This window comes from Chiloscyllium plagiosum, unplaced genomic scaffold, assembly GCF_037043375.1.
Source record: "Chiloscyllium plagiosum isolate Xiang-an unplaced genomic scaffold, Cpla_swu_hap1 HiC_scaffold_22, whole genome shotgun sequence".
NCBI classification, from domain to species: domain Eukaryota; kingdom Metazoa; phylum Chordata; class Chondrichthyes; order Orectolobiformes; family Hemiscylliidae; genus Chiloscyllium; species Chiloscyllium plagiosum.
This window is the reverse complement of record NW_028270160.1, coordinates 49,605,590-49,620,493: the sequence shown is the minus strand read 5'-3', so window position 1 is coordinate 49,620,493 and position 14,904 is coordinate 49,605,590. Positions and strand designations below refer to the sequence as shown.

At 39.1% G+C, this 14,904-nt stretch overlaps 1 protein-coding gene across 3 annotated transcripts in view; it reads left to right on the top strand.

Annotated features, from left to right (window-relative positions):
* lipf (lipase F, gastric type) overlaps positions 1–13,488 on the top strand; it is a 48,242-nt gene extending 34,754 nt beyond the window's left edge. For all 3 annotated transcript variants that reach the window (XM_043712403.2, XM_043712404.2, XM_087999043.1), the window contains 6 exons: positions 2,807–2,916; positions 4,083–4,219; positions 6,185–6,331; positions 9,437–9,508; positions 9,711–9,782; positions 11,409–13,488. In XM_043712403.2, the coding sequence (XP_043568338.1) occupies positions 2,807–2,916; positions 4,083–4,219; positions 6,185–6,331; positions 9,437–9,508; positions 9,711–9,782; positions 11,409–11,642 (772 nt within the window). In that variant the 3' untranslated portion in view covers positions 11,643–13,488. The remainder of the gene's footprint in view (positions 1–2,806; positions 2,917–4,082; positions 4,220–6,184; positions 6,332–9,436; positions 9,509–9,710; positions 9,783–11,408) is intronic.
* Positions 13,489–14,904: the final 1,416 nt, after the last annotated feature.

Genomic DNA, 14,904 nt, shown 5'->3' with positions numbered 1-14,904 from the left:
TAGGAAAGGTGAGCTCACCCTGTTAGGAGTTTTTTACAGGCCGCCTAATAGTCCTAGAAACGTAGAAGAAAGGATTGCGAGGATGATTCAAGAGAAGAGTGAAAGTAATAGGGTGGTTGTTATGGGGGACTTTAACTTTCCTGATATTAATTGGGAAAGCTATAGCTCAAGTTCGTTAGATGGGTCAGTGTTTGTCCAATGTGTGCAGGAGGGTTTCCTGACACAATATGTAGATAGGCCAACAAGAGGTGAGGCCATACTGGATTTGGTTCTGGGTAATGAACCAGGTCAGGTGTTAGAATTAGAGGTAGGTGAGCACTTTGGGGACAGTGACCACAATTCGGTGACTTTTACTCTAGTGATGGAGAGGGATAAGTGTGCACTACAGGGCAAGAGTTATAGATGGGGGCAGGGAAATTATGATGCTGTGAGGCATGACTTAGGATGTGTGGCCTGGAAAAGTAAGCTTCAAGGCAAGGGTGTAATTGATATGTGGAGCTTGTTCAAGGAGCAACTATTGAGTGTCCTTGATAAGTATGTGCCCGTCAGGCAGGGAGGAAAGGGTCGTGTGAGGGAGCCGTGGTTTAATAAGGAATTGGAATCCCTTGTTAAATGGAAGAGGGCGGCCTATGTAAAGATGAGGCGTGAAGGTTCAGTTGGGGCGATTGAGAGTTATAAGGTAGCCAGGAAGGACCTGAAGAGAGAGCTAAGAGCAGCAAGGAGGGGACATGAAAGGTCCTTAGTTGGTAGGATTAGGGAAAACCCTAAGGCTTTCTATAGGTATGTCAGGAATAAAAGAATGACTAGGGTAGGAATAGGTCCAGTCAAGGATAGTAGTGGGAAGTTGCGTGTGGAGGCTGAAGAGATTGGGGAGACACTGAATGAATACTTTTCGTCCGTATTCAATCAGGAACAGGACATTGTTGTCAATGTGAGTACTGAGTCACAATTAAGTAGAATGGATGGCTTTGAGGTATGTAGAGAAGAGGTGTTGGAAATTCTGGAAAGGGTGAAAATAGATAAGTCCCCTGGGCCTGATGGCATTTATTCTAGGATTCTCTGGGAAGCAAGGGAGGAGATTGCAGAGCCATTGGCTTTGATTTTTATGTCCTCGTTGTCTACAGGAGTAGTGCCAGAAGATTGGAGGCAAGCAAATGTGGTTCCCTTGTTCAAGAAGGGGAGGTAGGGATAACCCTAGCAACTATAGGCCGGTGAGTCTCACTTCTGTTGTGGGCAAAATCTTAGAGAGAATTGTAAGGGATAGGATTTATGAACATCTGGATAGGAATAATGTGATCAAGGATAGTCAGCATGGTTTTGTGAAGGGCAGGTCATGCCTCACAAACCTTATTGAATTCTTTGAGAAGGTGACTAAGGAGGTGGACGAGGGGAAAGCAGTAGATGTGGTGTATATGGATTTTAGTAAGGCGTTTGATAAGGTTCCCCATGGTAGACTACTGCAAAAAATACGGAGGTATGGCATTGAGGGTGAGTTGGAGGTTTGGATTAGGAGTTGGCTGGCTGGAAGAAGACAGAGGGTAGTAGTTGATGGCAAAGGTTCATCTTGGAGTGCCGTCACTAGCGGTGTTCCGCAAGGATCTGTTTTGGGACCATTGCTGTTGGTCATTTTTATAAATGACCTGGAGGAGGGGTTAGAAGGTTGGGTGAGCAAGTTTGCGGATGATACGAAAGTCGGAGGAGTTGTTGACAGTGAGGAAGGATGTGGCAGGTTACAGCGGGATATAGATAAGCTGCAGAACTGGGCAGAAAGGTGGCAAATGGAGTTCAATGTAGCTAAGTGTGAGGTGATTCACTTTGGTAAGAGTAATAAAAAGATGGGGTACTGGGCTAACGGTCGGATACTTGGTAGTGTGGATGAGCAGAGGGATCTTGGTGTCCATGTACACAAATCTTTGAAAGTTGCCACCCAGGTAAATAGTGCGGTGAAGAAGGCATATGGCGTACTGGCTTTTATTGGTAGAGGAATTGAGTTCCGGAGTACTGAGGTCATGTTGCAGTTGTATCAGACTCTGGTGCGGCCACATCTGTAGTATTGTGTGCGGTTTTGGTCGCCATACTATAGGAAGGATGTGGAGGCACTGGAACGGGTGCAGAGGAGGTTTACCAGGATGTTGCCTGGTATGGTAGAAAGATCGTATGAGGAAAGGCTGACGCACTTGGGGTTGTTTTCATTGGAGAAAAGAAGGTTTAGGGGTGACTTGATAGAGGTGTACAAGATGATTAGGGGTTTAGATAGGGTCGACAGTGAGGATCTTTTTCCACGTATGGAGTCAGCTATTACAAGGGGGCATAGCTTTAAATTGAGGGGGGGTAGGTATAGGACAGATGTTAGGGATAGGTTCTTTACTCAGCGAGTCGTGAGTTCATGGAATGCCCTGCCAGTAGCAGTGGTGGACTCTCCCTCATTATGGGCATTTAAGCGGGCATTGGATAGGCATATGGAGGATAGTGGGCTAGTGTAGGTTAGGTGGGCTTGGATCGGCGCAACATCGAGGGCCGAAGGGCCTGTACTGCACTGTATTCTTCTATGTTCTATACAATTCTTATGTGATGTCTTATTACAGATGATATATGTGAATATGATGGCGGCTTTGAATCGTATTTGCTTCCACACATCTAATTAATATTGACCTATTTTTTTGAGAATTAAATAGCCATATTTAACACACTGTGGCTTGGTAAAAGTTTGCTTTCATTAGAATTGATTAGATGTTTGGGTGTAAATAATTTTCTCTTTTAGTAGCGTAGGTATTTCACAAATCAGGTCATTATAAATACTTTCCAGCTTTGATGAAATGGCTACCAAGGATTTACCAGCAGTGATTGACTTCATCCTCCAAAAAACATCGCAACGACAGTTATATTATGTTGGTCATTCTCAGGGAACGACAATTGGTAAGTCAAGTAGCTACATTAGTAATCTGTCATCAGTACAGACCAGGAAATTGGTCTCATGGAAATTCACTCATTTGTTTCCACTCCACTATTATATACAAAGTTGTGCCAAAATGTTTTTCTCATCTTAATATCATGAATTTTGATATGATGTACTTCTAACATAAAATGTCACTGTATAAAACTACGTTGTTCATGGCAGTAGACATGTAATAATGAGGAATAACATTGCTCCCTAGATGAGAATGTATGCAAAGCCCCTTTTCATTATGACTAGATAAGAGAAAAATCATATTTGAACCAGGGGGTAGCTAGTTACTCTGAGCTTTTGAAGGACAAGCAAGGAGCCTGGAGCTAATCATAAAATCAAGTATTTAAAGGAGATACATTTGGCACGCATTCAGGTGTTTGGTTTGTTGATTTGCAGTGAACTGAATTGTTTATCCTTGGATTTCAGATTTGGAAATGAAAGAGTTCTCCCTGAATTATATAAATGAATGTGAATTATGCATTAGAAGTTGGATGCTGAAGCATATTTTACACTTAACCCTCCTGATTACTTAAGAATTGTCTGACCTCTGGAGGTTGACAGCGTGCCCAATCTTTCTTGCATCCTGAACCACATCTTTCATTAAACCAGAACTTCATTTCAATATCACTGTTTCACTCCATGATTGGACAATGAGAATCAATTCTCAAAATGCACACTGCTGTCCTTAGTGCCTTCTCTGACAGTGCATAAATCAGGAAAGTACGGATTGTCCTTCCCACTATTCTCTGTCCGATTAGTTAACTTCTGAAGAATACCATTAAGATGGAATATATAATTATATAAGATTCATTAATTGAGCGCTCAATATTTGTTCATAATATTCTTGTTTTTAGATATCTTTTTATAGGACTTAGACATTCATCATTTTAAGCATACAAGTTTACTTGATAGACTTTGAATTTATGTTGATCTTGACAATCTTCAAGTGCTTGTTTGAAGTTATTAACATATAAATCACAATCTGTGTTCTTAACAGGCTTATGAGAAACCATATTGCTTGAAATCTTAAAAAGAAGTCCCTGTGCCACTTACTTGTACATTTAACATGATTTTTAAAAATTTGAATGAGAACAGTAATGTTTGCAATCTGTTTTCCTTTGTTTTCCTTATTCAGGTTTCATAGCCTTTTCTACAATGCCGGAGTTAGCAAAGAAGATTAAAGTCTTTTTTGGCTTGGCTCCTGTTGTAACAGTTAAATATTCTGTCAGTCCGCTTGTAAAACTTGGGCAACTTCCAGAGTTTTTGATCAGAGTAAGTTTTTTTTTAATTTCACAAAAGATAGGGGAAAGGTGCAATCTGTTGTTGAGTTTAGGATACACCTTACAAGTTGTAGTAGACACTGAGACTTTCTGTGCCAGGGTACTGCAAAGGCAACAGGTATCACCTATCTGGAATAGGAGCAGTTGAGTAACACAGTGCCTAACTGTATTTCTTGCTGCTAAACAAATTCAGTGCGTTAAAATACAGTTCATTTAAAGCTGTCTACTAGAAATGGCCCCTACCTGATTTTTTTTTTAACCTGCAAAGAATCACAAAGCTATTGAATCTGATTATTTTTGTAAGGTATTAGCAGGTGGGTGAATTTGCAGTTGGGAAATCTAGAAGTGCTGATTTCCCTCTTGTCATGCTGAGCTTAACAGTAGTTTGTTTCAAATCTTTTCAACAGATTTCTAGCTCCAGCCAGTCAGATTGACAGCTTGACTGTGAACAGGAATACTTGTAGGGGAGCAGAGGAGAGAGAGAGAGAGAGATTGATCATGTGGTTATGGGAGAGTTGGCCATCAGAAGGTAGTCAGTATTTGTTTTAGGGGTCTGGGAAGAGGAGGAAGAGTGTGCACATTGGTGCCATGATCTGCCTATCCTAGGAGTCCCATTCTTAGGTTTGTAGAAGTTGAGTGTGTTGGCTGAAGGCTGGTCTCCCTAATACACAAACATGCCTCTTGGCAGGCATGAAGGGCTGGGCCCTTCAATTTGAGAAGTACAGCCTGCTAGTGTGAAATTAAAATTAAAAGTTTGAAATTAAAACATTAAACTATAGGCATGTGGCCTCCCTTGAAACGTTTTATTGATTGACCTGGTCTCAAAGGTTTAAAACTGCTCCTTACAGTTCCTCTTCTCCCCAACTGGTCTTGCAGTTCTCCCTCCTCCCTGTATCTTGTATGCCTCCCTCCTCTGTGTCTCAAGTCTGTCGTCTGATCACCCCCACCTCTGTCTCTTGACTTCTCCGCCACATCAAATTCCGACCCCAAATCCAAGCTTTATAGTCCCTTTCTTCCTCCTCACCTGCCCCGTTTGCAGACTGAATTCACTCCCTGCCCACAGCCTCCCTGCGGTGCCCCACTCTCACCAGCCTTACTTCCCCACCCACACTCTCTTCTCCAGTGTCTCGGCTCTGCTTGCTCACAGCTGTTACTCTCCATTTCCAATGCTCCTCCAATCACGGGTGGCTTCCCATCCTGCAAATTTGCTCTTGTATGGTTTGTTATGAGCCTGTCAGCAGCAAACTTGAGACAATCCGTGTTGAAGGAGCAGCTGCTTGCAGATTCTAATTACTATGGCTATGAGAGCAACTTTTCTCTGGTTTTCTCCATGATTTAATTTTCCAGATGATTCTCTGCCACCATCTTTTTGGTCACTGCCATTCCCTGTACCAAAAAAAATTCCTTATCCTCAACCACAACAGCCACTGTCCCCCAGCATCTCATACTCAAAACCTTAAATCATTGTCCTCTCAATTAGCTAATGGGAGCAATGTATATTTTTGTTTACCAATCTGAGTCCATCATAATCTCCCACACCTTTATCAACTTCCCACAATCCCCTTTGCACCAAAAAAGACAGCTGTGGCTTCTCCAACCTAAGCTCATAGCTAATATCTTTTGAACCATTGTGATAGATTTACTGTGCAATCTCTCATGTTCCCTCATGTTATTTCTAAAGTGTGAAGATCAGAACTGTGTACATTACTCCAACTGGGGATCTAAGCATAATTTCTCTGCTTTTGTCCTCTCAGTCTCTCTCTATGTAAGCCAAATCCCATTTGTTCTGTGATTTTCCATCAAAGATCTGTACAAATGAACCTCCAGGATTGTTTTAATGATGCTTTTAAGAAGACCTATCTTTCTTACTAATTTACTAAATGATTGTTACTGTATTTATAAACAGTCACTTTCATCCATTAGTTATTGTAATACATTCATGCTCTGTATTTTTCAGGCTTTGTTTGGAAATAAGGAGTTCCTTCCACAAACTAAGGAAATAACATGGCTTGCTACACATATATGTAATCAATTTTTAATTGAAGAGCTTTGTGGCAATGTATTCTTCATAATAAGTGGATTCAATGAAAAGAATCTTAACAAGGTAAGAATCACAATTTTGAATGGTAAGAAGGTCCAAAGCGAAAGAGAAAAACAAACAGATATGCATATCAAAAAAGATTTCCACTGGTTTATTCAGGTTGGGTTGTTCTTTGAATATAACCACTGTTGCTTTCTGTTGTTTTTTGTAGTTACTGATTTGAAAGTCAGTTTTCAGCTGCCATCTGAAATTGCTTAAGATCAAAATTTGCAGAAGTGGTAGCAGGAGGGTTCAAAACTCATTCAATCATGAAACATTTAAGTCAGCAGATGGTGCTATATTATCTGTTTTCTATTATTACACTCAAAGGCATCAAATGTCCCACATTAAGGTCTTTCTACAGTTACAATTTTTTAAAAAAAGTGTGTGGAGTACTTCCATAAAATACAGTTCCTTAATGTTTAAGGGAAGCATAGAACACAGGAGAAGAACTGAGGGGAAAATCTAGTTGTCAGGACCTGAAGGAATATTATTGCCAAATATGTTATCTGTCAATTGTATTGTTTAAATTTGCATTAGAGGTTTGGTATTTGTTGAATTTGATCTCCTCCACATTGAACCTATTTACAAATGCAGCCTTGGTGACCTTGACATTCCTAGGCGTGATTAGTTTAAGATTGCCTATCACTTGCACTCTTGCTGCAGTTTTGTTTGTCTATGCTGTAAAGCTTAATGCAAAGCCCTACTACAGTACCTTCCTTTCTGTGTGGTTTGCAGCTCTGGCCTAAATGTGCATGTGTATGTGTGTTCAGGCTTCTGTACCTTCTCCCTGATGGTAGATGTTGTAGAAAAACATTACCAGAGTGGGATGGATCTTTAAGAATGCTGGCATCCTTTCCTTGACAGTTGGCCTGGTAGATGGATTCTATACATGGGAGGTTGGCCTTAGTGATTGACCAGGCTGATTTCACTACTCTCTGTAACCGTCTCCGATCTTGAATGCTACAGTTGCCACACCTGGTAGTGATAGACCAGACAGAATGCTCTCGATGGAGCACCTATAAAAGTTGGCATGGGTATTTGCTGTAATAAGCAGTGTTGGTGATATAGTATCATAATACTGTATCATACCATCATATAGTATGGTAGAGCAAGATTCCATTGACTCATTAAGTCCTTAGTAGCTCTTTGTGTGGCAGTCCAGTCAGTCCCATGTGCCTGCTCAATCCTCTAGCACTCCAAATTTATTTCCATCAAATGTCAGTCCAGTTTCCTATTGAAATTCCTTTTGATTAGGTGCCTGCACTTCCACCCCCTTTCCGAACAGCAATTCACAGGTTGTTGCCACTCTTACCCGCTATTTAAAAAGTTTCTAAACTTTTGGTTATTTGTTTTTGCAGTAAATAAGCATTTAAAAATTCCTAATGAAGGGCTTATCCCCAAAACTTCGACTCTTTTGCTCCTCGGATGCTGCCTGACCTGCTGGGCTTTTCCAGCACCACATTTTTCAACTCTGATTCTCCAGCATCTGCAGTCCTCACTTTTTCCTTTAAAAAAGATTACTTGTTTGTCGTGCAATAATTTTTTAACCCTATGCTTTGTATTGTGTTTCAGCATATCACGAGTGAAGTAAAACTGGTTTGGTATATGCTAGATATTTAATCCCAAACTACCTGACCAAAAGTATGATTGTTCATCTGTGTTTCACTCAATTTCTATCCTGGCAACTTGACTCCAAAAAAGATCCAAACTGACCTGAGTTTGAAAATTGATAAATAATTTAAACAAATGTTAGCCAATATTTTGGGATTTTGAACATTATCACGAAGATGGTCTCTTCACACCTTTTGTAACAATGTCTACTTCAGTTCAATAAATGTTGCAGTCCTCATCCATGAAGATATTAATTGAAGGCTTGATTGCTCTGACACTCCTGGCTGGCCTGCCATGTTCTACTTTCCATAAACTTGAAGTTATACAAAATTTTGTCCTGATTTTCATCAAATCTTATTCTTCTGTCACCCCTATGCTTGCTGACCTACATTAGTTCCTGTTAATTTAGTGCCTCAATTTAAAATTCTCATCCTTCATTTCAAACCCTTCCATCTGTTACAACATGAGTAACCCCCCCCCCGCTTAATTTAAACCAGCAACCCAGAAAAGATTTATCCCGTGCAGTAATCTGAAATTCGAGACACGAAGAACTATTTAAAGTAAAAATTAACAACTTTATTTCTTAAGGTATAACAGAGAATAATTAACTAACAACTATTTACACCTCTTCCTCTAACCTATCTTTTACTTTCCCTTCTATAATATTAGTCCAATAAAACCCCTGATTAATATTTACCAAAAATTCAAATTTCAAAACCAGGCAGCTGTCGAATCTTCCCTTTCAATCTTCCTCTGTAGAGTTTCTTAGGGATTTCTGATTCACAGGTCATTTTAGATAAGTACCTTTAAGAGAGCTGTGTTTCAGGCAGTCTGTACATGCTGGTGGCTTGGCAGTTCTCCTCCCAACTGTTCAATTTCTCCCAGTCTTATATCCTAAAGCATCGGATTGTATCATTGACTTTAATATTGTCAATATGCTAAATTCCAATTTGATTGGAGTTTGGTATTTTTGGAGTATAATTTAAACTGACTGGCCAAATTTGAATTTGTTTTTGTATCTACGCAACCAAATGTTACAATGTAACTTCTCCACTGTATGTGTCTCTGTAAGTCCTTCACTCTTGTAAAGGTACCGTACATTTCTACACCTTCATAATGTATCATCTCACCACACTCTACAACTGTAATCACTTGCATTGAGATATTGTAAATATGTGATTTTAATCCCTAGAATATCCCCAGAGAATCCCCACCAATTCTCTCCATTGGTGTCCTTGCCTTCAGATGTTTGAGGCTGTATGTCCTGAAATTACCTCCCTAAATCTCTCCGACAGTCTTTACCTTACTTTCTCCTTTTAAGATGCCCCTTAAATCTTCCACTTTGATATCATATCTTGTTCCATAATGCACCGTGGAATATTTCCATCATATTAAAAGGTGTTATATAAACAGGTTGTTTTTGTTTTTATAACTTGAAATAGAAACATTTTGTGCGTTTTGTAGTCATGTTGAACATTAATGGATTAATTTTAAATATTTCAAATATGTTTACAGAGCAGAATACCAGTCTATTCAGCACATTGTCCTGCTGGAACCTCCGTACAAAACATTATTCACTGGAGTCAGGTAGAGCCTCTATGGGTCATCAACACTTTTATTTAATACACTTACCACTATATTGGAGATATAAAATGGAGATTTTCTGTAAAAGCATGCGGTAATGGTGTATGACAGTTAATGTGGCAAGTATTTAAGGACACGTTTCATATTTGTGCACTTCTAACTAATTGAGTTGAAATTAATCTTTTGATTTGCCATTGTTTTTCAGGCTGTGAAAGGAGGACGTTTTCAGGCTTTTGACTGGGGTTCTACTTCAAAAGATTTGGCACATTATAATCAGGTATGATATAGGAAACTACTAAGAAAAGTTTGTGTTTAAATATGCTTCATATTGCACATCCTTCGAATTAATTCTGGTCACTCAGTTATTCTGAATGAAAATTCAGTAAAGCTATTGAGAGATAAAACAATTCTATTGCAGTTTAGATTAGATTAGATTAGATTCCCTACAATGTGAAAACAGGCCCTTTGGCCCAACTAATACACACCGACCCTCCGAAGAGTAACCCACCCAGACCCACTTCCCTCTGACTAATGCACCTAACACTATGGGCAGTTTAGCATAGCCAATTCACCTGACCTGCACATCTTTGGAATGTGGGAGGAAACCTACACAGACACTGGGAGAACGTGCAAACTCCACACAGACAGTCACCCAAGGCTGAAATTGAACCTGGGACCCTGGTGCTGTGAGGCAGCAGTGCTAACCACTGAGCCACAGTGCTGCCCCTAGTTTAGTTTTATTCTCTGTGGTGAATATGTTGATAAATGAGAAACAACTATACTGGGAGGATAATTAAAAACTTGTCATTGTTATGGAAAAAGAAATTCCCTTTTGCTAAATAGGTTTGTTTTGATTTCTACTGTTTTACAAGGGCTGGATAAGATGTTCTGTGGGGAAAGAAAATAATATCAGGTTATTAATTTGCACTGTGTACTTTGTACTAAAGCATTGGGAAGGAGAGGGGAGAGATAACAATAGTGCAAGTGTGGGAGTGGAAGGATACTGCTTGACGCAAAACTATCCATGGAATTTGAAGAATAACAGCCATTCCACCTTTTAAGTATTTATTTCACAAAGCGTTAGAAGTAGCTTTCTGATCGTGAAGATTATTTGCTGAGTCAAACATTCTACTGTGCTATAAATATTTAAGCCTCTGATAGACTTCAATATCATACTTTGAATCACGTCTAATTTTCTCTTCCTGAACTCTTCAATTATGCTACTCTTCCCAATCTTCTTTACGCTCCATGACTTTAATGTTCTTTTTCGTATTCCATATTTTTGATGTCATCTTAGTGAAGACCAGTAATTCTTTTGTTAGCTGAGTTCTGAGGCTGCCTTTGCTACTGCAGAAATTGCCTGTGGAAAAAGTGTTTTTTGTTTCTTGTAGAAATCTTGCCTTTTCATCAGCTTTCCACTTGATGAACTCTTGCTCTCACCATTCTAGTCAAGAAGTAAAATTCCTTGTCACCTGCTCCACAGCTGAAACTCCTCCAACAATGCACAAAAACTACTCTCTCCCACCTTCCTGACCACACCTAAACTTTCACTCTGGGGTTACTCCAAATCCAAGGCTCTAAAGTGGAGTCACTGTCGACTTACCTGAAGAGCATTAACATGTATCTAAACACACTTGAATTTAATATCTATTGAGATTGACAAGAGATGTGGATTCGGAAGTATTGACTCTGCCCACTGGCTGATGCCACTTGCTCGGTTTACTTCACTTCATACCTGAGATTTTTTGGATGGTAGCCTGTTTTCAGTTTCAACGCAAGAATATTCTTGGGATAAACCGTACATGCTGTTCCCCCAGAAATGTAGATTAAGAACTAACTGCAGTAATAAACAAGTATCTAAACTTAATGCAGAAATTAATTTTCTTTTCATTTTTTTGCTCAGACAAAGCCACCTTTATACTACTTGAAATCAATGCCTATCCCTACTGCTCTCTGGTCTGGAGGAAACGATTGGCTAGCTGATCCCCAAGATGTAAACTATATATTGAAACATCTGCCCAATGTTGTTTACCACAAGCAAATCCCTGATTGGGAGCACTTGGATTTCATCTGGGGTCTGGACGCTCCACAGCGCATGTACTATGACATGATTAGTCTCATGAGAAAGTATCAGTGAGTAGGAGATGGTCTGCAATAATCTATTTTAAAAACTGGAGTTAATGGACACTTCTCTTATGAGTTGCTTTTCTTTTTATCCTTCCCTTTATTGCTGCATTATATGGATCATAGATGGTCTTAAACGATTCTTAATAAGAGATAATACATTTAGAATTATTAAAGTTTTAATAGTTTGTTGCCCAGATTGTGCCTGAGTTCTGTCTTTAAGAAGTGTCTAATCTCATACCCGGAAACTCCGAACCCACAGTCATATTGCTGTGGCCAAATAGCAAGCTGAGGCCTAATTCTTCTTTATGAGCAGGATGAAAAATGTGGAGTGGGCCTGGTCAAAATAAAATTAATGGAGACTTTGGAACTTATGCCCATCTCCTCTTCCTAATTATTGGACTTTTGAGATCAGAGAATTAATGTTTTACAAAATTTCTTTGACTTGATCATTGTCTAAATTGCCAGGGTGCTGCACATGAAAGCCTGCTAGCTATCCTTCTATGCATTTGGATAAAGCCATATTTCTTCCAGTTTTATTGCTGTTCCCTATAATGCCTGTTTGAATCCCTATAATGCTTGTTTGAACCAGTGATTTTTTTTTTTACTGGTGTTCATTTATGGTATTTGGGAGCAACAACGCAAGACGGTACAAGTTCCTTGAAAAGGCCCTAATGTTAGCAGCATTTATGGCACATAGCTCCTTTTCAAATGCAGAATTGAAAGAACATTTTCTGCTGTTCACACATCAAACTTTCAGCTATATTTTGCTACATGGAACAATTGTGAGAACTTGGTATTATTTTGATTGTGAAGTTGCTCGTTAAATCTGGTTGGGGGGAAAAAAAAGTTGATTTCTGAACATTAAGTTCCAAATCTGTTTACTATAAATTAAAAGCCACTTGCCTGAGACAGTCTGCACCTCTTAATTCAAAGTCACTTGACATAGGAACTTTAATTTTCCAAAAAAAAGTTTTTGAATTATTGGGAGTAGATTGTAGCATCATTCAGTCAATGCTGCTGACCAAATACTTGTTCTGCCTCAGACTCTGAACATCAGCCTCTGATATGAAAATATGAATTGTACAATATTGAGAGGCCCTGTGATTATGGAAATTACTAAATCATGTAAACCAGCATTCTCAGGAAATTAAATTGTTTGAAGTCATTTGGTGATTCAGGGTAAATTTTGAATGTATTTTAATAACACCACTTGAATTCATATCTCAGGATCGATTTTTCACGTGTGGCCAATTAGAATAATCAGATCAACATTTTTAATGAAAATTAGCCTGACATTTCAGAAAAGATCTGATTAGTTGAGGTGCTAGTAATTCTATAAACAATTTAATTTTAGTTAACAATGCTGTACAATCATATGTTTGTACACTGACCTGATGATCACTGGCTTCCAGAAAAAGACTCAGACTTTCAGCTGATATTACATGTTAAAGATTGACAACTTGGTTTTTCATACAAGTGCATTTGCAGTAGCCTGAATTCTGGCATTGATGGGAAAATTAAAATGGAACACAACTGAACTAGCTTATGTTAGTAAACCAGTTCATAATGGGTAACTTCACATAATATTTTAATAAAATAGCAGTAATGATCAAGGCATTGATACTGTAATAAAGGTGAATAAAGCTGGTTTGGATAGCAAGTGTTGTGTTTGAGTGATGCAAGTGCTTTTTTTTTGAAAATATATGTCTCAAAGCATAATAGAACACTGCTGATTTAAACAACAAATGATTAAACTTGTATACATATCATTTTGCTAACCTTTAATACCATGTCACAGTTTTGTCTTGCTCTTCCAGATGGAGCAACATCAATAAAGTGAATGAAATTCCGACAAATCAATACTTGATTTTTAGTCATTTCAACTTTCACCATATTTTTGTATATATTTATTGAAGAAAACATTTTTCACTTTTTTACAAAAACACAACCAAAAAAAGTACAGAATAATTAATATACTATTGTTATAATACAGTAACATCAACAATAAACTGCCTACAATTATTTAAACCAAATTAGCACAAGCTCAAATTAAATAAAATAACATAGTCTTGTAGATAGTAATTTAATTTAAATTACACTACGTTGTACTATATTACATTACTCCACTCGTTGCACCTCCATCGAGGCTCCTGCCCATGGGAGCAACAGTGATTATACCTGTGTTAACCTGATCCCCACCCCGCCCCCCCCAACAAACCCCAGATTCCTGGATCGCCATATACGACCTTCGTGACTATATAAGGCTCTAATCAATACCGCTGACAGATCCATGTCTATAATATCTAGAAAGGGCTGCCATGTCCTATAAAATTGCTCTCTTCCAATGTTCACCATACTTGTCAGGTAATCCTGAGGGACATGCTCCATCACAAGTCTGTGCCACCCTGCAAGACCTAGAGGGTTGTCTGCGAGGCCTCCACATCAAGCCATATTGACTTCAAATCATTATGCACCCATTCGCCTACACATGACAACCGGGTGCATAGCTGGTATCTCGTCAAATCTGGGAGGTTCCCCCCACCCAATATCCTGTGGAAGTTGCAACTAGGTAAATTTAATTAAAGGGCACCTACAGCACCAAATAAATGATCCAAGCCATCCTACAAACCTCTGCAGCACTTGTTTGGGTAATAACAACAGGACCATCCTCCTAGGATAAAACAACTAAGGAAGAACACTCATTTTAATCAAGGCTATACAGCCTAACCATGATATGGGTAGTCCCTTCCATTACTGCAAGTCCTGTTTTATCCTCTCAAACAGCTGCACAAAGTTAGCTCCATACAGTGGCCAGAAGCAAAGGATAATACAAATTCTGTGACCATCTAAAAGGAAACTCCATTCCTATCTCCAGCTTCTGTACCTCCACCAATGCCACAGCATAGGCATGACTTCTGATTTTGAGAGATTTATCTTGTATCCCAAATAGCTACCTAATTAATTTTTTGTATTAGTGGGGGTATGGACTTTTTGGGTTTGCTAAAAACAAAAGGACATTGTCCGCATAGAGAGTGATTATGTATTCCCTAACTCCCACCTTCAGTGCCATTATTTCAGGGTCTTTTCGGATAGCCTCTGCCAGTGGTTCAAATACCAAGATAAACAGTAGCGGCGATAGGGGACGTCCCTGTTGGCTGCACCTCCCCAGACCAAAATTGCCCCATTTAACTCCATTTGTGATAACTGCCACCTTGGGGTCTTTACATGACACTGCTATCCACCTGTAAAAGCCACCTCCCAGACCAAAACGA